This window comes from Schistocerca piceifrons, chromosome X, assembly GCF_021461385.2.
Source record: "Schistocerca piceifrons isolate TAMUIC-IGC-003096 chromosome X, iqSchPice1.1, whole genome shotgun sequence".
In the NCBI taxonomy this organism is placed as follows: domain Eukaryota; kingdom Metazoa; phylum Arthropoda; class Insecta; order Orthoptera; family Acrididae; genus Schistocerca; species Schistocerca piceifrons.
Genome location: NC_060149.1, coordinates 24,781,096 through 24,806,666, shown reverse-complemented (window position 1 = coordinate 24,806,666; position 25,571 = coordinate 24,781,096). Strand labels below are relative to the sequence as shown.

Here is a 25,571-nt window from a genome sequence, read left to right as displayed (position 1 = left end):
CTGTCAGTGTCATGATCAGCTCTTGGCCCCAACATCGTGGTGTCAGAAGTGTCTGATGCCAACATTCTGGTTGTCAATGTCAACTGCTGCCATCTGTCAAGAGAATGCTTCAACTGTGATGTCATCACCAACTCTGCGTTGCAGTTGGACGATATGAGAGTGGTGAGTGAACTTTCTATTTTTGTGGCCTCTTCTATTCTTGGGTACTGCAACAGTAGTGAGATCTAGTGAGCATAGGAATCTGTAGGCACGATTTTTGAAACCAATAGGACTGTGGATTTGACTCAATTTCAAGGGAACAACATTTATGACCAGTGAGGTGCCAGCAGTGTAATTTGTCAGGCAATAAGCTGCCTTGGATGCAGTCAGTGCTGGTAACATGTAGCTGACATGGGATCAAGGCATATTAGCTTCTGGAATGGAGATGGTTGGTTGTTTGCTGTAAAGACTACAGGCATTTCTCCTTGTTATATCCGAGTTCTCGTAGTGGTTATCTTTGAATTTTAGTGTGTTGTATTTTTGGTAAATAGTTTGCACAAATGTCAGGGTCACAAACGTGAACAATGACAACTCACAAAGTGACTGAATTCTTGGCGAAATGGAAATAGTATGAAGGTGGCTTGATGAACCTCCTGCCAGGCACTGAAGGGTGAATTGCGAAGTAATTATGTAGAAGTAGATGAAGAAGAAGCTCTTGTATTTCTGTGTCACATATTTGTTGTCCATAAATGTAAACAAGTCACAATCCAGAGAATGGATTTCTTCCAGTGGAGGACTGTCACACCATGACTCTGTTGGGTCCGATGAACTGCTCCTGCAATGCTCAGCAAAACAGTCATCCAGAGGGAAGTGAGCATCAGCCTGAAGTAAAGACAAGATTTCACAAGAAGACATATTTAGAAAGAAAGAGCACTTGTTCAGAAAGCTGATGAAGTGGAAAATGCTAGCAGCAGAAGAAGCTAGCCAGCACCTCTGAAGGGTAAAGCTGGACAATATTACACCTCCGGCTACGCTCTTGCAGGAGCTGTTTAACTGGTCACTAAAGCCTGTTCTCTCTCCTGGGCTGGGAATGCTGCTGTTGGAGAAGTACTGGCCAGGTTCTCATAAATACCCACCACATCAGACTCTCACTCTCAGAGGCTAACCAACATTCTCTGGGAACAACCATATCAGGGTTAGTATGCGATGCCAAACAGAACTGTTTTCATCATCTATTAACTTAGAGGTGTAGAACACTGCAGTGCCAGATGAAGCATGCAGTCACCTTCCAAGTACTTCATCTCGAGTAGCTGCAAGCATCCGCCTGAGCTGGGGATCAAATGCAGACAACTTGGTGCCTTTGCACTGCTCGATCACCTGCCAAGTGACCACCTCCCTTGTAGCTCCCATGTTTGGGCATGGGCTAGGAGCTTCCCAGTATATCTGTTGGTCCTCATCATTCCTGATAACCACCCAGAGTGGGCATACAGCTTCATCTTCAGCCAAGCTGCGAACTACAGTTTAAACACTGTTATTGGTGTGCTATGCTGCAGCCACGAGGCAGAAAAGCTGCCAGGAGCTGTCTCTGTCACACATCAACAATATCACACAGTTGCATTAGCCCTCGATGGCTTCACTGACACTTGTGCCTGTTGCTGCCAATGTGCTGTCTCGTGGAATACCAATTGCCGACCTCAGCACGTGATCCATTTGTAGTCAACTGCGTCATTGAGAGGCAACAGCCTCCCACCTACTGGAATAACATGTCTGTATCAAATGAATAAAGGACTATTATAAACATAGATATTTCACTAAAAGTTAGCTGCATGTTTCCAGTCACCATCACCTTCACAACCCAGGGCCAGGTGAGAAAGCAGCACCTTTTCCTGACCAATGCATCGCAGATTCCTCCACCACTGTCATGATCAGCTCTCGGCGCAGTCTTGGGGACGATAAGAATAATGGTGACAGAGGATGCGGAATAGTGTACCAGTCTGAAGTGCACTGTCTGACAACACATAAGATGATATCTAGATGTACGAGACTCCTGTAGGCATGTTAGAACTGGACTTTAATGCATAACAACATTCAATTAGGATGAACTGGTGAACACATCACAGCCTAATTATTTTTTCAAAGATGATGCAACTTCATTTTACAGGTTGACTGGTATGGAAAACTGACTACCAATCAGAGGGAAACTGGGTGCCGCCCAATATAGCCATAGTATTCCAGTTTGTAAACATATCCTGTAGGATGAATCTGTACGAGGATCACTCTCCAAAGCATCTTACAGCTAGTCATGCACTGTGCAGGTTTCAATCTGTCCTGTTTATTGTTTGTTTTGTTTTAGGGCGCAAAAACAACTAAGGTCATACAAGCCCATGTCAGAACATTAGAACACTAATACGAAAAGGAGTTAAAAACGACTATATGTTAAGCCCAATCGATGGAAGGAAAAAGCGCTAAGAACATGGATTCCCTCATCGAGGAAGATCCACAAAATACACTGTAGAGACAATGGAGGTTCCGAACTAAAGATTAAATGTCCTTTGTCATATTCCTACGACGAATAGAAAGTAAAATGCGGTCAACAGCCCGTGTGTTGTTTGCTAAAACAGCTGATAACTCAGATGGCAAACATACATTAGAACATAAGTGGTTAAGAAAAGGGCATTTGATCAAGAAATGGTGACCCATCAAAGGGTGATGACAATGAGCACAAAGTGGTGGGGGCAACTTAGCAAATGGCGATGACTGGTACCACAGTGCCCAATATGTAACTTTGCTAAAATACTCTCCTCACAGCAAGAGCAGGTCGGCCAAGCCATTGGAGGAGGTTTAATTCCCCAGAGATTGCTCCCATCAAGGGAAGACCAGTGGTGATGCCAAAGCAACGCCACCTGCTGACAGAAGGCAACACGGAGATAGTCAGAAGGAATGGAAAAACTAGTGGGCTGAGGTAGGAGGACTGCAGCCTTGGCAATAGCCTCATTTCCGATCAGACTGATGTGACCAGGGACCCATATAAACATCACAGTGGCTCCCTCAAGAGTGAGCAAGTGGGACCTTTCTTAGACCTGCAGCACTAAAGGATGGGCTGTGTACAGCACACAGAGGTTCTAAATGGCACAGAAAAGATCGGAGCGGATGAAAAGCCTGTGTTACTGGATGTACTACGTGGCCTGATTGAGGGTGAATAGCTCTCCTGTTAACACTGAGCAATGTTCCGGAAGCTGATACTAAAAATTGTCAGTGCCAATGATGAAGGCACACCTGACATCATGGTCAGTCTGAGAGCCATAAGTGTACACAAAGGTACTATCAGGAAGTTCTGAGCAAAGGTCAAGAAACTTACAGCATTAGATCAAATCTGGAGTAGATGCCTTTGGAAGTGAGTGAAGTCCAAGGTGAACACAGGTTGCTACATGCAGCCAAGGAGGTGACGGGTTCACAACCATTGTGAAAGTGACACGTAGAGTGAAGTTAAGCTGCTGGAATAATAGCAGAAAGTGAACTCCAAGGGGTAACAGAAATGGGACGCACCCCATACTGGCAGACAAAGGAGTCATTGAAGGAGGAGGAATAGGATGGGTGGCCGGACATGGCAGACAAACAGCATGCGTATCTGCTGAATAGAACTTCATGCCAGTTTGACAGTGGTAGTTTGGCAGTTTCTGTATGGATACTTTCAACCAGGCTACTGTAAAAGGCACCAGTGGCCAAAAGGACTCCACGATGGTGGATTGTTTTTAGATGGCGTAAGCTGGATGGACGTGCAGATATATAAACAAAACACCCATAGTCTAGCTTCAAACAGACAAGAGATCAGTACAAATGGAGGAGGGTGGTCTGATCTGCTCCCCAGAAAGTACCACTTAGGACACTGAGTGACTGGGTACAGCAGGCAGGCAAGACATGTGAGAGGGCCAAGAAAGTTTCCAATCAAGCACAAGCCCCAGGAATTTCGTAGTTTCAGTGAACGGAAGAGCAACAGACTGAAGATGTAAAGATGTTGTAGGAAACCCACTGTGGCACCAGAAATTCATACACTGGTTTTGTCAGTGGAAAAATGAAAGTCATTGTCGATGCTCCATAAGTAAAGATAATCGACACATCGCTGAAGACGCCACTCAAGGAGACAAGTCTGTGGAGAACTGCAATAAATTACAAAATCCTCAACAAAAAGGGCAGCCAGAAATGCATGGAGGAGACAGGCCATAACAGGGTTAAGGGAGGATGTAACGGGTTTTGATCCAAAAATATTATTTTCTTCATCTACACAGTTCAATCTATGTTGTGTGTGAATTTTATTTCGATAGCAGCTTCAGAAATGTCTTTAAATTGTTAAACTGATTAACTCGGCACTGGTGGCCACTCCCACCTTTTTCCGACATTTGGGAAACTGCTTGCTTCAGCGGAAGTTTTGTAAGTGTGAAAGCTATTTTCTTTCGATATCTTTGACTGACATCTATATCTCTTGCTGAAATCTGTATCTTCGCCTGAAAACTTTCTTGCATGTGGTTTATTTACATTTTGACAATAATAACACACAATGGTCGGTGGACGGTTGAATTCGCAAACCTTTACGTGGAAATCAAGATTTACGCATAATGGGTGGTGGTAAAAACTGTGTTTAGGAAACGGATATTTTAGGGAAATCGGTTTACCAACAAAAAAGAGGAAACAGCTCGAAATGAAGAACATAAGCTTTCAGCTACAGCATCAAAACTTGGAACAGGAGAATTCTACAGGTGCGTGGATGATGATGATGATGATATGGATTCCACTGGACTCAGACTTACTGATTTAGAGCTTCTCGGCCAGGCTATAAAGTTATCATGTTCATGTGTTGGCTGTAAAAATATGGAATGCATGATTGTTGTTGAAGAAAGAAGAGTGGGAATAGCTTGTGATTTTAAATTAATTTGTAATTCATGTGACTACAAATTTTCATTTTCCTCTTCTGAAAAAACTGACACTGGTGCCTATAAAAGCAATTTTAGGTTAGCATATGCTCTGATAGGCCTTGGACAGGGCAGGGAAGGAGGTAATTTATTGTGTGGTTTTCTGAACATGCCTCCACCTTGTGCAAGGTCTGATAAAATAAATAAAGAAATGTCTGATGCTGTATGTGATACTGCCAAAGTTTCTATGAAGAAAGCAGTGGAGGAATTGGTGGATAGGTGGGACCTGGATGAAAACGGGCCACACTTCTCTGTATGGAGTTGCATCCGTTATTGGTATTGACTCAGGTAAAGTTTTAGAAGTAGAAATTATGTCTAAATACTGCCACAAATGTGCAGTAGCATGCTCTAAAAATTATAGTGGCTCAAGTGGGAGCATGGAGGCTGCTGCAGTTGTGAGGTGTTCTCCAGATCTTAGGACCAATATGGTGTTTGATATACTAAATACCTTGGTGACGGGGACTCGTCTGTTCAAAGCTACAACAGATAAAAATCCATACAATAAAACAATAGAAAAGTTGGAATGTGTTAACCACATCCATAAGAGGCTTGGTAGTAAGTTTCGATGCTTGCTGAAAGAGAAGAAAGATGAGGATGGAAAACCACTAGGAGGAAGAGGGAGGCTGACCCTGAAAGAAACCGGTTCTCTTAGTTATTTTATGGGAGAGCTATCAGGAAAAACACACACAATTTAGAGGCAATGAGGTGTGCTGTGCGGGCAATATTTTTCCACAAACTATCCACTGATCAAACCCCAATGCGTAATCTGTGTCCAAAAGACAATTGGTGTAAGTTTAACAACAGAAATGAGATGTATTCACATAAACACTCATTACCAGAATCTTAGGAATGCAATTAAGCCCACATTCAGCTTTCTTGCAAACCCTGATTTATTGAGGAAGTTTCTTCACAGAAAGACACAAAAACAAATGAAAGCCTCAATAATTTAATTTGGATTAGATGCTCGAAAAGGACATTCTGTGGACTTGAAGTACGCAAAATAGGTGTCTATGATGCAGTTTTATGTGACAATAGTGGAAATAATGGGCGAATTGAACTGCTGAAGGGAGATGGTATACAGCCTGGTGTGTTTACAACAAAAGCATTTTACACCATCGATGAGAGCAAGGTCAACAAAGCTAACAGATCATGTCTTACCTGTAAATACAGGCTAGGCAGATTCGAAGAAGAGAGAAGAGAAACCTGGAAGATGATGAGTATCAGTATGGAGGATTTTAAAATTAAGGTAAGCTTATTACATGTAGAAGTATAAGTAGAAAATCTTTGAGCCTCTTTTCTCTGTTTTACATTTTTAACACTATTAGAACCCTTTCCTCAAAAAGTATAACACGCTAATGCTATGAAATTTTCAGGAACTGTTCGCAATGTGTTGCTGTTTCCCTGAAACTAAAAAATATGAGATCCTGCAATTACATTCTGATTTTTAGATGATTGTATGCAGAGGGGGGGGCAAAAAAAAGTTGATTTTGGATGTGCAAAATTAAAAACTCTGTGAATGATACAATTTGTACCATGAATTAGTAACTTTAGTTCAGTGGTCTTATAACCTTCTCAGGACACTACAACAAAATTTTCAGATTAATTGCATGCTTAGAATTTGAGTTATGGCTTTTTATAAAAAAAGACAAATTAAAAATTTTAATTTCTGGCAAAATATTAATCCTGCATATTTTATTATATTTTTCCCTTAAAACACAGCTCCTTTGTTTTACACATGCAAAATTTTAGATTTGTACATTAATAAATACAGCTATAATGATTTTTTAAATAAATGTTTACATTTTCTGTTACAGCCCCCCATAATGGCTATAGCAAAGAGGATAACACTGAGGACAGAGCCCTGAGGCATCCTGTTTTCCTGGATAAAGATGTCCGACAAGGCATGACCCACACATCTCTTGAAAACTATCTTTTACAAATTTCTGAAGGAAACGCGGCTAGGTGGCCTCGGAAGCCCCATGTGTAGAGAGTACGAAGTATACCAGTCCTCCAGCAGATGTCGTACGCTTTCTACAAATCAAAAAACATGGCCACAGTCTGGTATTTCTGCAGATGACATAGTGACGAGATGGTCAACTACAGAATGACTTGCTCGAAATCCACTGTGCAGTGATTGGTAAATTGCGAGACTCGAGCCACCATACCAGCCAGGCATGAATCGTATGCTCCATCACCTTGCAAACACAGCTGGTGAGAGAAACGGGGCAGTAACTAAAAGGAAGGTGTTTGTTCTTAGCGGGCTTAGGTATGGGTATGACAATGGCTTCATGCCAGCATCTGGTAAACGTGCCCTCTGCCCAGATCTGATTGTACATATGAAGGTGAAAGTGCTCGCCCACAAGAGAAAGGTGCTGCAACATCTGAATGTGAACATTGTTCAGCCCTGGGGTAGAAGATCAGGATGAAGTGATAGCATGCTCTATCTCCCTCATAGTAAAAGTGGTTGTAGCATTCATGATTCACACGTTGGTGATGGAGAGAGTCTAGGTAATAGTGGGTGGAGCTCGAAATCTCCACAAAATAGCGGCCTAAGGTGTTGGAGAGAGCAATGGTGTCCACAATGAAATAATCTGCTATGGTCAGGCCGGAAATCAGGGAATGGGCCTTGGTCCCCGAAAGCCACCGGAGGTTGGCCCACATGATGGAAGAGGGAGTGGAACAGTTGAAAGAACTAGCAAATTAAATCCAGCTACCTTGAAGAATGTGACGACACTGTGCACGCAACTGTTTATAACAAATACAGTTCGCCATTGTAGGATGATGGTTAAAAACTGCAGACAGCACATCTCCATGCAAAAATTGCATTGCAGCACACCTCAGCCCACCAAGGTACTGGGACATGGCATGGTAAAAAAGAAATGCAAGGAATGGGTTGTTCTGCAGCATACCTGGGCATCACAACTGCGGAAATGCTGTTCAGTGTTGGTCGCCAGGGGGGAATAAAACCTCTAATTGGGTTTACATGTAGGTGCGGTAGGAGACAGCAAATGGATAGCACACGGGAAGTGATCCCTCGAGTGTGTGTCAGAGAGAACAGACCACTCGAGACGATTGGCAACCTGAGCAATGCAGAACGAGAGGTCCAAATGGGAATAGGTGTGCTTGGAGTCCGAAAGGAATGTGGGTGCTCCAGTTTTAACGCAGATGAGATTAAGTCGAATGAGAAGGTCAGCCAAGAGGGCACTTCTCGGACAGGTTCTGGAGGAGCCCCACAGGGGGTGGTGTGCATTAAAGTCACTGAGCAACAAAAAGGAGTGGGGGAGTTGCCCAATAAGCTGGAGGAAGTCTGCCCTGGTTACACCAAATGACAGAGGGATGTAGACATTACAAGGAGAAAAGGTGAAACAAAGAAGGAAAAAGTGGACTGCAACAGCTTGTAACTGGGTCTTCAGCGAGAGGGTTTGACTACAGATGTCATCCCAAACGAGCAGCACAACTCTCCCATGAAATGGAATGCCGTCCTCTGGGGGAAGATCAAAGCAAACCAGAAAGAAATGAGAAGGTACAAAGTGGTCGTGAAGACAATTTTGTTTCCTAGAGGCAGAAAACATGTAGATGCTGCAATTCCAAGAGCAGTTGTAATTCCTTCTTGTCAGATCTAAGGCTGTGAACATCTCATTGGAGGAGAGTCATGACATGGAAAGTGGAGTTGGGGAAAAAATGAAAGTTTGTCACTTCGGCAAATGCAGAGTGCCAACCTTCGAAGACTCACTGCTACAGGGTGCAGAGGCTGTAGGATCCTGTTCCATGAGATCTATAGAGTCATCGGCATTATCTCTGGGCTGGCCTGCAGATTCCAGGGCAGAATAACAGTTGGCAGTGTGTAATGGCGGAAAGGAAGTTGACCAGGTGAGTGTATCACGTGCAGACACCATTGAAGAGGATCTCCGAGTCAGAAGGAGAAGACCGTTTGTCTTTCTTTGATTTTTACGAGCCTTTGTGATTGGCAGATGAAGACTCCGAAGTTTCTTGGCAAGAGGGATGTAAGAAGTCTTCGCAGGAGTGTTCCTTTTGTCCTTTCCGGCCTGCTGGTTGTGAAGCATGGGATTTCACTGTCCGGGGTGAAGATTTGGTGGTTTGGTGCACAGCTAGAAGAGGAAGAGATGGGTATGCTACCGTGATACTGGTCGATTTGATAACTGCAGTGCTGAATTTGAGGTCGCAAGTCTGTATGGCCATGACCTTCGTGGAATGAAGCACCGCAAGTATGGTGCTGTAAATGCCACATGGTAAAACACTGGGCTTTCGACTAGCCAAAAACTTGCGCGAGCAACAGCATAAGGTACTTTTCCCTTCACCCAGATCTCCTGGACAGCCCACTCATCAAGATACACGGGACGTTTTCTGGATGAGGCAGTATGGTCTCCATTACAATTAATACAGCAGGGTGAAGGAGGCAGGCAATCACCCTCGCGAGCATTCCTGCCACAAGTAACACATTTAGCAGTGTTTTTACAGGTCGTCTGTGTGTGGTTATAATGTTGACACTGGTAGCAACGTATCAGGTTTGGAATGTATAGTTGGACTGTGGTGACTTCATAGCCTGCTTTGATTTTCAATGGAAGCACTACTCAATCAAAAGTGAGAGAAAGAGTGTGCATAGGAACTAAGGCAGCATCAACTTTATTCATTACACAATGTACTGCAGTTATGTCCTGATCGGAGAAGTAAGTTTGGATTTCTCCCTCGGTCAGACCATCAAGCAGCCGGGTGTAAACAACAACACGCGAAGAATTCAGTGTTCGAAGGGTCTCAACATGAACAGGATAGCCATAGAGGAAGCTCTAAGCAGTTGTTGGACTTGAAAATCACTATTGGTTTCCAAAAGCAAAATCCCATTATGTAGATGACAGCAAGATTTCAGAGGGCCAACAATTGCATCAACACCTTTCTGAATAATAAACGGATTAACTGTAGAAAAGGACTGACCATCTTCAGCACATGATACCATAAGGAACCAAGGTGCGACTGGGAGAGTCTTTGAATCTGTAGCCTATTCCATTTACGTTTAGTAGATGGAGACTGAGATGAAGGTGAGTGGCTCATTGCGAGAAAATTCCCCACGATTGACAGTGTCTCTAATGGTGCACTCCTTTGAACTGATTGGGGGGAGGGGGACCTCGAAGTGTGGCCCACCTGCCTTAACCGATTGTTCACACCTCCCGAACTTCTGACAGAGAAACCAGTTAGCAATTTGGTAAGTTCACAGGTCAAGGCAATCACCCCTTCCTGGGCTTGGCCTACACCAGGGGGTACATGCGAACCCTACCTATCAACCCAGGGCTGGGAATTACACATTACGTGTCAAATGCTTAGACCAGTATTCAAGGAGCGCACAGGGAGGAAGAAGAAGCATAGAGGAACCTCAAACGCTGAACTGGGTGAATGGTGTGATGGAGAACAAAGAAGGAAAGAAAAGACAGATGAGGGGCTGTTCTGAAGTTGGGCTATTAAAACTTCATAACACATTCCCAGAAATATCCCAGACAAGTTCCCCAATGTGGCTGAAAAAGCATAGCAGAAGTATTGATATGCAGCACAGAAAAGGAAGAGGTGCTGCAAAGGCTGGAGCCCCAGTAGTAGCCAAGCACAGTTTGTCCATTTTATGTCAAGTGCTGTCCCATACAGGCCACAGAATATCCCACTGGGCTCATGAGCCGAATGCAGCCTGCCACACCATAAACAGCAGGTTAGTACAGCTGGCCCGACTGCAAGCCTGTCAGCTCACCCACTCACTGTGCTGTGCCCTCCACCTACAAATTAAATTTTCCAGCTTATTGCATGTGCTGCAGGTCACCTTGTATCTGTCATGTTATGAACCTGACTGGGTGAAAATGCTATACGATTCCTTGTACCAGTATGTATCAACAGCTTCTTACATTGCAGTTATCAGGGATTCCACCCTACAACAATTCACTGTCTGTAATCCCATCAATGTATGCTTGATTTTGTTTATTTGGAAATTAAGAAGTATAATTAATGTGAGGAATCTGTCTAGAATGAAGTTATTATGTATTTGTTAATGCTCTGATATATACTATCCTGATCATTAAAAAACACCAATGCAGACACCATAAAGGGGGGGGGGGGGGGTAAAGAATGTATAAACTGGCATTAAAGGAAGTATCAAATGAATTCAAGTAGTCATTGAAACTGTCGCCAACCAGCCCCTGCTTATTTAATGAAACAATACTAAAGGAGGATATGTTAGAGGATTTTCATACACACGCAGAAGCAAAGTCAACAAAGGCCACAGGTGTACAACTAACCTGACAGGCTGGCGATGCTTGCACTGAAGCATGCGGGAATGTAAGGCTAGTCGTACGGAAACTGAGTGCACAATCTTGCTGTTGTAAAGTAGCACTGACAAGGTGATCCCGCGTCCGGCCATCCTGATTTAGGTTTTCCGTGATTTCCCTAAATCACTCTAGGCAAATGCCGGGATGGTTCCTCTGAAAGGGCACGGCCGACTTCCTTCCCAATCCTTCCCTAATCCGATGAGACCGATGACCACGCTGTCTGGTCTCCTTCCCAAAACCAACCAACCAACCAAGGTGAAATGACCGACTGTTGTGATCAGATGGCCTGTAGTGAAGCTGCGTTTCATGAGACTGTAGGATGCAAGATGAAAATTCAGTGATGCGGTGCATACAATTGCAAATGTTTTCCATTAGAGGAAGAGAGATGTGTTGAGTAAGTTCCATGCTATACTCCGCACTTCAGTCAAAAAACATACAAATTTCATCCAGTGCAAACAAACTGGTTGTACTCTAGTTCGTTCACTTCAACCATAAGAAAACATAACATGTACTCTGTTAAATGAAAGCTAGGCACGGAGCAATGTTACTGCTATGTCCCTGCAGCCATAAAGTGCACTATTTTGGTCATGGCAACTTGCATTTATGGACTAACAGTGATTTGTATTGCTTATCGTTCATTTCTGGAACTTTGAGGATTATTGTAAATTTAGTGTAATAATCAGAATTTAGACAATGCACTTCATACTCCTATCAGGTTTGCTTGAATTGTCATCATAAACACTGTAACAGTTCGAGAGAGGAGGGTGGGGGGGGTGGGGGGGGGGGTGGGACACACACACTGCTGACCGTTCAGTCGTCGTATTGGCATATAACACTCATCATTCCCAATGGTAGCATATGTAGCAGACAATGCTCCAAGTTCTCAGTTACACTTGGAAACTTGTGTATTTGCTCTCCTTTCTACATGGGACAAATCCACTTTTACCCAATGACAGACTCAAATGACGAGTTTTCTGTTAAATGGGCAGCAGCAGAGACTCCCGATTTGACCCCGTGGACACAGACGGCAAATTCATAAATTATGCCCTAAAACTCACTGGTGAGTTTAAAACAAGTATACTGAGCTCTTTTCTTATCTGTACTGTACAGTCTTATGATCCAGCTGGGCGGACGTGCATCAGGTGAGCCTGGCTGCAAGACACAAATGAAACCTGCACAACTGTCAGCAATCGTTTGCAGAAAAGAATGCTCATTGAAAGTGTATTGGCAGACGAAATGACCACAAGAGAAAACTGGCCTGACCATGCATCAATAATCCGTGATGACCTTTGGAGGCGAGAAAAAAGTATCCATCTCATACAATCCCTTATTTGCAGAATGCACTATGTAATTGAAATCCAAGGCCCCTGGGCAAAACATTAAGTGATGAAAAGCCACAGGCTGTGTCTTAAGGGTAAAGAAGTTTTATTAAAACATTAACTTTTTGTTCTCTTAATTTACTTAACCTCCATAAAATATGAAATTAATGCAATAACAAGAAAAATTGTGATATGAGCAAATCTGTCAATACTAACGTAACATCACAGTATTTGTCACTGTTGTTCCACCCTTGACTCTACCTCATGTCAACTGGATTTTCTTATGTCTGTTGTCCTACAAGTGGCATGGCAGTTTTCTTTAGATTTCAGAGGCAGCAGTCTTATCCTGAGTGTCAAATAAATGCTAATTCTTCAATACCTGTGTGCTACACACACCCTAATGTGATTGGCTCCTACTTAACATCGCCAGTAGTTCAAATTTCAGCTCTAGCTAACTTCGTGTGCTATGAAGTGTCCATCAGTTTGATCACTTTTACCAATATTCACGAGCTGCTGTAGTGTTCGAGATCATGGATCAGAATTACTCCTGTTACGTCCCAAGTAACCCTCCACAACAGAAGACATAGCCAGAGGCATCAGGACAAAACAAGATACTACATGTAACTTCCTGGCAGATTAAAACTGTGTGCCCGACCGAGACTCGAACTCGGGACCTTTGCCTTTCGCGGGCAAGTGCTCTACCAACTGAGCTACCGAAGCACGACTCACGCCCGTTACTCACAGCTTTACTTCTGCCAGTACCTCGTCTCCTACCTTCCAAACTTTACAGAAGCTTTCCTGCGAACCTTGCAGAACTAGCACTCCTGAAAGAAAGGATATTGTGGAGACATGGCTTAGCCACAACCTGGGGGATGTTTCCAGAATGAGATTTTCACTCTGCAGCGGAGTGTGCGCTGATATGAGTTCGAGTCTCGGTTGGGCACACAGTTTTAATCTGCCAGGAAGTTTCATATCAGCGCACACTCCGCTGCAGAGTGAAAATCTCATTCAAGATACTACATGTTGTTGCTAGGTGTGTGTGTGTGTGTGTGTGTGTGTGTGTGTGTGTGTGTGTGTGTGTGTGTGTGTGTTTTGTGTTTTTTTTTTTTTTTTTTTCTTCAAGAGGTCATGAATGTACATGTGCACCTGAAATGCATTTGTATGTCACAGAACTGTTCTGTTTGCATCACTTGTCTTGGCAGATAAGGATTTCTTTTATGCTGATAACAACTACAGAATGCTATTCACCACACAGGGTGCAGTGTTGAGTTGAATTTATGCAATGGAAATCCTTGTGAGAGACTTTACAAATACACTGTAGAAGTCTACAAAATAATCTGCAACAGTCTTCCAACCCAGTGAACCAATTAATGCATTGAACCAGAGAGACCATGCATTTAATATGAAAGTCAGGAATAACTTCATACAAATGTCCCACTGTAATTGTTTTCAGTTAATTCAAAGACAAATATGGCACCTACATTTGTCACTGGTCCAGAAACATGCTCATATAGTTTTTGTATATCTGTATTACTGTTTAAGTAACCAGGTTCAGGAAAAGAAACTGATGTTAACAAAATTTTACAGCAAAATAGTCTGCATTTTATAGTGGAAACTATGTACACTGTCAGAGATAACAGTCATCATCCACTCTGGAGTGCAGAATGAATACAATGTGACATTCATGATTAATATAAAATAACATTCATGGAAAATTATAATAAAATACATTTTAAAAAGCATCTAATTGTATTAATAGTAATCATCATCTGAAGTTAAGAATATTTTTACAGCCATAAAATTAAATTTAAAACATCATGATCAGAATTTTAAAACCAACTGAGATCACTTTGTATATACATATTTATATGAGTGAATACACTAAAATGCTGGGAAATAGTATATATACATACACACACACACACACACACACACACACACACACACACAAAATAAAATTTGCAGAACTACTGCAATAAATAATCTTTTCTTTACTACTAAAATGTTTAATGTGCTGTTGAATTTATGCAAATTATGAATTAATAGGTAAACCGGCCCTTGCATCATAGTGCACCCCTTTATAAACTACAAAGATTGTACTCCATTCTTTATGCTTTTATTGCCTTTGTTTTGAACTAATATTTTTAGCAGTTTTCCATCTCCTATAAATAGTTTCCATCATTAAGTCTCTTATAAAAATCAAATTACATCAACAAGCAGGATGTAGGTTGCTAATGACAGCTTTCTTCTCTTCATAGTCAGTATGAAAATTGTTATGTACTACAAAATTTACTCAAACTGGAAATTTAATATAACACCAGATCTAATAAAACATTTTGATATACACTTCATATTAGATAAAAATAACCGGCATTTAATGGCAGTATTTTATTATTTATCTACTTAGCACTAACACTCTTTAAAAAAATCTGATGAAACCAAGTCTTTTCCTCAAGATTTCATCACTCAAATATACACATTTCCCAACTCACACCATCTGTCAGTACAGAGTGCTTGCTTAATCGTCACATTTGTTTTGTTTGGACATCTTCCCATTTCACACCTCTTCCCTTCCCCCAGATAATTTCCCACAGTGGTTTCTTTTCATTTTTTCACAGTTCCCTGCAGAAGTAATCCCCAATGTCAATATTACACATCCTTCGTCCAATTCAGTGGAACCAATAAATATATCTAAGTCAACAGCCTCTCAAGTCTTCCAATTTGCTGTTCTGATTAATTTTAATTATGCTGTTTACTAAGTATTTTTGTTCAGTGTTTAGCATGCCATCAAAAGTGTGATGGCAGACAATGTCCTTAAAATAGTCCTCAATTTACAGTAACACTTAAACTAGCGGGCATTTACTACCAGTGGACATCTGTGGTTGATTAGTACTGTCTCTTCCTACCTGCAAAGAGATCCCTGAATACCTTGCTGGAGTATCATCACTTTAGGGAAATTGCAGTGTGGAGATTTGCTTATCTAGGACTAAAGTGGTTCAGTAACAAATTAGTCTTTGAGGGATGCCTGGATGCCACGATACCTAAACAACTTGGACGGACAACACTGGTATTATAGAGTGAAGAACTTCCACCTGCCTGCAGATTGGCTGGATGGATTGACTGATGGGGTTAGTGTGTCAAGCTGGGAATATTGCCCAGAGTGGAAAGACAAGAAAGACAAATGCCAATGGACTCGACTATATCTGAGACTCAAGAAGAGGGTTGGGTTGGGTTGTTTGGGGAAGGTGACCAGACAGCGAGGTCATCGGTCTCATCGGATTAGGGAAGGACGGGGAAGGAAGTCGGCTGTGGCCTTTGAAAGGAACCATCCCGGCATTCACCTGGAGCGATTTAGGGAAATCACGGAAAACCTGGACGTGGGATTGAACCGTCATCCTCCCGAATGCGAGTCCAGTGTCTAACCACTGTGCCACCTCACTCGGTAGACTCAAGAAGACCAAGAGACTGAAATCTGCAGAAGTGAGAGAGGGGTGAAAGTGCGAAGGTGTGAGAGTTGCCTCACCTAGAAAGTGCCTGCAGATTGTTTGCTGATCATCCATCATTTTGCAATTAGGGAAAAGTTTCATTCAATTTGTTTGTAATCAAGGATTATTTACTTATATCCAGTTTTAACTCTTATGTAACTGGCTGTAACAGTATCAGAAGCACGGAACTATCACATCACAGTAGTTGACAAGACACACTCCCAACCTTCACATAAGGTATAAATTTTACAATCTCACAGTTTTGTAACTGTAAATAGTAACAGAAAGTTTAGTGATCCAGAAATATTGTGTGTGCTTTGTATCTTTGCTGTAGTACATATCCTGTCTGAAACTGACAAGCATTTGCAACACTATTCCTGGAATCCATTATTTGTCACCTTGCAGATGTATATCTGTTGTCAAAATAGACCACATGTATCACTAACAAGGAAACATTCCCAACTTTACTTCATATTTTAGGGAGAAAAGAAGCACACTTGCAAGGTGTCAGCTCCAGGAATTGCTCCTATGCCAAAAATTCGGACCATAATTCTTAAAGTACGCAATTATGACCTTCTAAAAGTGTAGCTTTTGAACTTTCACATGCACTGCCCCACTGCAACTGCCTAATAGCCGAGCGCGAAGTACTGTACAGTGCAGAGGTTTGTAAAATACTGTTCTGACGTTGGTAACATGCTTGTTCTCCATGTAGAAGTGCATTGTTTCTCACCTTTAGCTGGTGCCCGAGATCTCTTTGCTTCGAATATTTTTATGTTGCCATTCACAAATGTAGTAGTAAATGAATGAAATGAATTAGTGTGTCATTAAAGAAGCAGGATAGACTATTACTGTTGCGCATTATTTTCTTTGGATTTTAAGCCTGGTTCTGTTAAAGTGAAGTACATTTTCAGAAGAGGCACTATTCTTAAATACGATTGTCATGATTAAATTGTAAAACAAATATCATTCAATTCATAATAATTCTTCAGTTGTTTAGCTTTATACATTCTGATTTTGAGGTGTGTATATAGCTACAGTATATCAAGCCAAGAATACTGTTAAAATAATATTGGGCGTATATGTGCAAGAGGTTGAAATTACGTACTATTTTTCATGTAGAACAACATGTTCTTGAACAAGATTTAAAAAAAAAAAAAAACACACTGGACAGCTGGGTCCACCTGCCCTCTCCTCTTCCCTTACCTTCAACATACCATGACTAGTAGGGCTCTCTGGTTGTCACTCCACTGTACAGTACTTCGCACTCAGGCATTAGGTGGCTGTAGTGGGATGGAGCAAGTGACAACTAGTGCACGCAAAAGTTTAAAAGCAATACAGAGTGAAAACAAAAATGCTGGTAGGCAATGCATCACATCAGATACAATTTAAATTCCAAGCTAGGTGTTGCTCCACGTTTTAATATCAGTTTATACTTAAAGAGTACTTGCATAATTCATAGTTTTTATGATCTGCAGTGGCATGTCTAAGCAAACACTCAACAGCATTCAACAGGAGTCTACACTATTTATGACACTCAATGCTATTAATTACACATACTTAAATATCTGGCAAATATAGTAGGAAGTTTAGCATTTTCTACAGCATTTTTTTTTTCAGGACCACAACATCTGAGTGAAGTATAAGTGAAATACAACAGAACTAATTTTCTAATCAGACACTCAATGTCTAGAGCACACAATAGTTTTGAAATCGTGCAGAGATAGGCCATTGTCTCTAGCAGAAAACTGCAACAGCCACACGGGTTTAGAATCAGATTATTTTTTTTTTTTTCCTCTCCATTCTATTGACACTACATGGCCCCCATGTTGCAGTTAGGCAAGAAATAAATCATGAGTACCTTTGGCAGGAATGTTCAGAAAACTGCAGTTTAGGTAGAGATCATTGCTTGAATGGCTTAGTTTAGAGAAAACTACCCGAGTGAAACCTGCGATGACACCTTTAACTTTTTACCAATGTTGACAGCAGTGTTTGGTATATTTACTTGCCAGTTTTCCATTTAACTGAAGAACTGCAATTATTCTGGCTTGTGCTGAATATTTCCTGTTTTGTAGTTTAATCTACTGAACTATACTTTTGGGACATATAACTATGGTTATAACCTGATTATTTCTAGAATTTATATTTTTCCTTCTCCACTGATTATTTTGATTTTTCATACAGAAAAAAAGTTGTTCCCGATAATTTAGTTCTCTCTTTTTACTTCTGCAGTTTCTCTGTGTAACTACAGCTGCAAATATATGACAATCAACTGTAGAGTGAATCATCTTTACACATCATGTCAAATGAATTACTGTCAAAAGTACATACCTGCCTGCCTAGCACATTTCAACCTCTCTTTGACATAAGGTGCAGCATAATTTATTAATTTTGAGCCTAACTTATTAATTTTGCTATACACACACTAGACAGTTTCGCTTCCAATCACTCTGAACTGGCCAAAATACCACTGTGAGGTTTTACTAAAATTTCAGCACACTTTTTAGTAATGTAATAACAAATATAATGACTGCAGTACTTCATTTCCTGTTAAATCTATGGTGCTCCTGTCCACTCAGACCCCATTTCAAGTATCTTTTTCAATCTCCTCACATTGATCTTTCCCATTATTTTCAGGTATACACATATGTAAATTAATGCATGTCATTTTCACAGCTTTTAGCACCCTGTAAAACAAATAATAATACCATTTGCAACTAACTGACAGGTCATTACTTTCCTGATACAACAACAGTACCGAAAATACATATACATATGCAATACACTGAGCAAACGATCTGGTCCAATGTTAAAAAAGTTTATAATTACTATAGCCTACTACTAGCATAGAAAAAGTTTGCACTTCAGTTCTTCCAGAAAACAAAGTAACTGGTGCATCACTTCAGCAAGCAGCTGTTATAAATAGTCTCGCAGTTTTTTAAAATCCCAGGACATGATTTTTATTCAGATAGCAACAGGGCTGGTATAAATATGTTAATCTCTTTACTAAAAGGTGATCCTTATAATAGTACAAAAACAACAACTGCAACAATAACAAGAACAATGACAACATTGTTACACAGCCAGATTTCAAATAAAGGTTTTTGTTTCCTTTTATTGCTACATTAAGTGTTCATGATTCTTGTCATTCCAGTCACTTGAAAGACCTAATTGGTAATGGCCTAGACGCAAAATAACTTTTATGATCAGCACTTTTACCATCTGCTTACAAAATCACCAAGCTGACAAGTTTCCAAGCCAGCTTGGAAAGGGACCTCAAATTTGTGGAAACCATTTAATTCTTGTAACAATTACAAGTAATTTGTACCTCAATCCATATAAACACACACACACACACACACACACACACACACACACACACAGCTGCAAAACAAGAAGTCCCTGTCGAGCAATTGTAACTCGAGGCTTTCCAAGTCTTTATTATAACCCTGTTCTTTATTTATTTATTTATTTATTTTTTCACTTATATCTCGATAAAGTTGTACGTGATTGCTCCGAGTCACCACTATTCTTGTTCTTCTTATTCTTCTTACACTTTGTACAGAAAAATTCTTCTGGAATATTTGACTTCTTAATCTTCACACAAGATAGATGCATCCATGTAAGGCACTTTGAACACTCTATCATAGGTCTGCCTGCATAAGGTCTCCTACAGAAGCATGTTATCAGCCCATAGGAGCTTTTGTCTGAAACAAAAGCAGTATTTTCTTTATTAACACTTAATACTCTGCAACCAACACAAAAGCTAGCAGAAAGCTTTAATGAAAAGTGTGGCAGTATAGTAATCACTAACTTCTGAGCTTGGGCAATCACCAGTAGAGCAAAATATTGATAACCAATTAATTTTACAGACAAAGACAACAATTAATAAAACTAGCAAAGCTTCATAACAAATCTTACAGCTCTGCAATTCAAATAAAAAAGAATTTAGTTTTAAGAGAATGAAGGCTTTCTTGGAAAATTTCAATTATTGAGTGTTTTGAGGTTATCAGTCTATCGGACAAACAATGCTGTTACTTGGTTGATACCCCAAAATGGTTTCATCAAAATTTCATTTATTTCAGTGTGCCTACAGTTGCTAATTTTTCAATATCACTGCTACAAACATTAGGTGTTCTGTTTAATCTAAATCAAATCTTCATTTCTGCATTTTGATTTGTCTTTGAGATAGTACTACCGTATTTACTCGAATCTAAGCTGTACTTTTTTTCCAGTTTTTGTAATCCAAAAAACCGCCTGCAGCTTAGAATTGAGTGCAAAGTAAGTGGAAGTTCTGAAAAATGTTGGTAGGTGCCGCCACAACTAACTTTTTGGCATCAAATATATGTAGCACTACATAGGCATACTTTGCAGGCACGAAGATAAATACTGGCACCAAAACCTCTGCGTCAAAAAAGAGAGAGAGAGAGAGAGAGAGAGAGAGAGAGAGAGAGAGAGAGAGAGAGAGAGAGAGAGAGAGAGAAGGGGGGAGCTTTTTTCTTATGCCGAGTTTCGACCACTGCATTTTCATACTCATACATTATCCAACGAAGTAAATAGAAATTCCGTATTGTTCATCTTCGAATGTAGCAGTCTTTCAAATATTCATTGAAACAAAAATAAATTTCTTTGCACAAAAATATCATCAATGCACAAGACTTCAGGATTTATGCACGAGTTGATACTCTGGGGCTCATTAAGATTTCACGTAGCGGCACCAATTGCTTTGTGGAATTTTGTGAAGTGCTTGTTGGTGTTAGTGAACCATAATCAAGCGCTTCCATTATAGTGCCAAATTCAAGAGGGGAGTTATTTCTTTTGTGGGACAAAGTTCTAATTGTGCTGCAGGTCTGCGATACGGGATTGATGAGAACGTCAGGCGATGGCGACTGCAGAGAGACAAATTAATTTAATGTTGAAGTAGCAGGAAAGCATTTAGTGGGCCAAAGTGTGGCCGAAATCATGCACCAGAAGTGATTTTAAATGAATTTGTTAAGGAACGGTGTCAGAAATTCCTGCCTGTGAAAGCCGAAATTTTAAAAATTAAGGCACGTGAAATTGCTAGAGAGCAAAAAATTGAAAATTTTAAGGCTAGTCGCAGCTGGATTGATCTGTTTATGAAGCGCTGGGGTCTTTCACTTCAGAGGCTAACTTCAGATATACAGAAGCTGCTGAAAAATTATTAAGAAAAACTTGTGGAATTTCAGCACTTCATGATTAGGCGGCGCACAGAAATGCAATACCTTCTTGGTCAGATAGGAAATGCTGACCAAACTCCTGTAAATTCTGACATGCTGTCAAAGGAAAGAAAGACATAAGTGTTCTTACATCAGGGGGTGAAAAACAGCGGATGTCCGTCAAGCTTGCTTGCATAGCAGATGGACATAAATTACCCCCATTCAAGTGAAAGACTTTAGCGAAATCTGAAGTGTTTCCAAAATCTAATTGTATGAACGAACAAAACTGGGTGGTTTTCAGAGGACATGGTGCTGGAATGGATTAGGTGTGTGTGGAATCACCGTCCTGGCACAATGCTTGGTTAACGCAGTTTGTTGGTAGTAGATGCATATGCAGGCCATACAACACCTGCAGTAAAATGAAAATTAGAGAATTCTGCAACCACTTGAAGTCTGTTTGAATAAAACATTTAAGGACAAGCTTAAATGCATGTACACAGACTGGCTTTCGAAAAGCGACAGACAACCGACACCAACAGGACGTGTAAAAAGCGCAAGTTTGTCTGAAGTGTGCCAATGGATTTATGATGCATGGAAGTGTGTTCCAAATCAGACACTGCAACAAGCATTTACAAAATGTTTGATATTCGATGCACTAGATGGTACGGAGGACGATGCTCTGTATGAAGAAATAAACAACAAAGAAACAAGTTATAGTGATTCAGAATCATGACTGATATTTTAAACATTTCATGTAAGACTTATTACAAACCTAATAAAATTTTGTTTTAAATTTCGCCACTTAATTTCTAAGTTACTTTCATTCTTACTTTATTAGTGTTGCTAATCTGCATTGCACAGGATAGAGAAGCATGGAGAGCTGCATCAAACCAGTCTACAGACTGAAGACAACAACAACACACACTGCATTTGAAGTCATCACTAAAAATCTGCTACGAAAATCTGACTGGCACGACTGTTTGGGATGTATGTCAATATGGCCAACTCTATGTTCTGAATTTTTTCCTACCTGTGACACGAGATGGTTGCTAATACGAACTTTTATGAATCGTGAATCACATGCAGTATTCTCTTCACCATAAGAATAATATGAATGTAAACATTATGCCATGTATTCTTTCGTGTTTGCTGCTATCTCATTTAAATCCTGTCCGCCTAATAAACTATGAAACTAGAGAGAGAGAACAGCAAACGCGGAAGAATATACATACCATATCATGTTTATATTCGTATTATTCTTGTGCAGAGTAGTGATACAGTCAGAAATGAAGCACGGCAACTGACTTGATTTTTAGATCTAAGATGACTAATTTCTGTGCAGAATGTAATGTACTAAAGAGGCATCAGCAAAGATTTTCAAATGGAGAAAAATGTTCGCTAAACTCTCGTTCAGAACATCATCTATAATACGCAGTCTATTATTTGGTTCTTGTTGATCATTATCAAAAAAAGCAGCAGTGTAACAACAAATAGCAGTCTCTTGCCATTGTTTGTCTAATGAGACAATTCCTCTCCTTTTTTATTGTAAGCGGCGGTAGCACACACAAAAGCAAGCCTCGCCGCGGGTGGCAACAGGTCGTAAACACTCATTATCAGAATGCGACAAACAATGCACGACACAGTACAATAAAGCATTTTCAGCCTAGAGTGACGTAAACACGCATAACGAAGAGAATGGCACTTATCAGATCAAATCAAAATAAGCAACAGATTCAAACCAGATGAAGAACATGAAAAAGGAAGGGTACCCGTACAAATATGGACAAAGTGCCTGACACAGAGCAATGGCTACCTGGTGAAGCTCAACTGCTAAGCTTACGACTTAAACCAAACTACTGTTCGACCTAAGTTGTGTCTCATGTTACAATGGACCAACTTTGTTTCGATTTGGAGGTGCGGTCTAAAACTTCTCTCTCCCCTTGAATTTCGAGTCTCAAATTTCAGGTGCGGCGTAGATACGGGATTTTTTTTCCTGCTTGATTTCGAGTCGCGTTTTTTCATGTGCGGCTTAGATTCGAGTAAATGCAGTATTTACTTCATTTCAACATTCTGTCAGTCAAGTACGAACATCTATTTCTTTTTTAAGTTGCATGACAAACAGCTTTCAAGTCCTAACCAGCTGATACATTATAACAGTTAATGGGAAAGAATAATCTATCTGCTAACAAATATGTATACAACGCAATAAGGTATTCATTAAATACTAGAAAAACTGTTTACAGAACACTCCCAAAAGTGCCTAAGTAAGGCTAAATAATGGAAGACAGTGTCTCATAAGGTCTTTAAGTTGCTTATTACACTACACAACAAAAATGAAATAGGTTCACACTCATTAGCCACGCTCATGGTACAGACAACAGTATGCATATAATAACAAAACATTATGACTAGTGTTGTTCTGTACGCAGGGGTCACAGGATGAGTCATCAGTATTCAGGGATATGACAGGAATGATCATTTGAAGCATGTTTTCCCTGATACACAGTATCGTCAGATCCTTCAACAGATCACTTAGAGGTTGCTTCTAGACCCTTTCAATCATTTTTCACACCCTCAAAATAATGTGCTATTCGAATAGTACATTGCGCATATTAAAATGTATTGTGTCTCCAAATGGATTTAAAAAGCATTTGGAAAAATCTTAAATAATCTAAACACACTGAGCCCATTTCACTTGATATGAGTGGCATTGATGGTGTGTTGTAGGGTTAGGAAGAATTTTCTGAAAGTAAGCGTTTGCAGTGAAACAGGAATGATAAACAGTACATACTGAAAGAGAATAGAAGCTTTAGAAATAAGGTGCTACAAAAGAATGTCAAAAATTAGATGGGTAGATCAGATAACCAGTGAAGAGGTACTGATCACTGGTGAGAGTTATGGCCCAAGATGACTGAAAAAAGGAATAGGTGGATAGGGCAGATTGATTGTTAAGTCAGAGAGAGAGAGAGAGAGAGAGAGAGAGAGAGAGAGAGAGAGAGAGAGTGTGTGTGTGTGTGTGCGCACTCACATGTGGGGAGCAGTGGGGGGGAGGGGGGGGGGAGGAGGTCAAGACTAAAAATGGGCTGCTGAAACATATCACTTAAAGGTCACTTCACAAGCACCTTACAGTTGGCGGTATGACTGATAAATGAGGAATGTGAGGCAATGCATCTTCTGCACTAATTACAGCACAGCAACAGAAGGCAGTTCTGGCTACCACATTGCCAGCTTCTATGTAAACACTGTACATTTCTATGTGACTGCCTGCCTCTATACAGTTGAGAGCAGAGCAACAGAAGCCGGTTCTGGCTACCATGTTGTCACCTTCTATGTAAACACTGTATGTTTCTATGCAACTGCCTGCCTCTGTACAGTTGATAGTTGGGCTTTGGAATTATAAAGAACACATGAGTTTTATGGCAAAGAAAAAGAATTTATTTCTGTTCATGGGCATCCATCAATTTCTGCTGATAAAGTTTTAGAGCATGCCTCAAAAAATCTAGGATTTAGTCAAAGAACTGTTATAAGGAAAAGGGTGCTGCTTCAAAACCTGCAGGATACTGAAGTAAACCGCATGGAAAAAAAGCCCCTGTGAAAAAAGAGTGTATTTTTAAGTATTTCTGGAAAGAAAACAACAAAGCATTATCTAGCTACAGATCTTTATTTGTTCCAAACTGATGCAGGTCCTCAGCACATTTACAGATATTGAAGCTGCAAAGTATATCCCACATTAGCGAAGTTCTTTAGAAGAATGTGTAAACTTTTCTAGGGATGGAAAATATGACTTAAAATTGTGTCAAAGAGCATGGGCTTCTGCTATAAAAAGATAGACCGATGAAAACTGTTGCTCAAAGAAGCTCTCATGCTGTTGTGGATCACAGTATTTTCTTACATAAAATTGTAGTAAAGGATATACATTCAGTTACATGGTCAGATACAACCCGGGTCAATACTGGGCAGCTGATGAATGCTGGATAGATGATACTGCAAATAGTAGCACTCATGAGACAATGGTAAGAGGAGCCAGCTTAACTGTCCCTATACAGGTTCTTCAAATGGTTTTGTGCATGATGGACTTAATTTTTCGATCAAGAAAAACCTGTGACAACCATTAGTATATGGACCACCCACAATTTCTGCGGTGATTTAAAAATTTGTTGCTACAGTTTAGTGTCCTGACAATGTTTGTAATAGTAAAACAAAATAAGCCTGTGATGTCTACATATGTTGTAGATGAAGTTGAAAGGAACAGGATCATATGGTAATTAGGCTACCGCCTCATCACTGCTATTTTAACCCAACTGAATTCGTTGGAATGTTTTCAAGG

General features: G+C 40.5%; 1 protein-coding gene across 3 annotated transcripts in view; it reads right to left on the bottom strand.

Moving 5' to 3' along the window:
* Positions 1-14,097: 14,097 nt before the first annotated feature.
* The window catches only part of LOC124721409 (PHD finger protein 23A-like), a 53,915-nt gene continuing 42,441 nt past the window's right edge, over positions 14,098-25,571 (bottom strand). The window contains exon 5 of one of the 3 annotated variants that reach the window (XM_047246358.1): positions 14,098-19,774. In XM_047246358.1, coding sequence (XP_047102314.1) covers positions 19,548-19,774 — 227 coding nt within the window. In that variant the 3' untranslated portion in view covers positions 14,098-19,547. The remainder of the gene's footprint in view (positions 19,775-25,571) is intronic. The other 2 variants (XM_047246357.1, XR_007006328.1) reach the window with 2 other exon arrangements.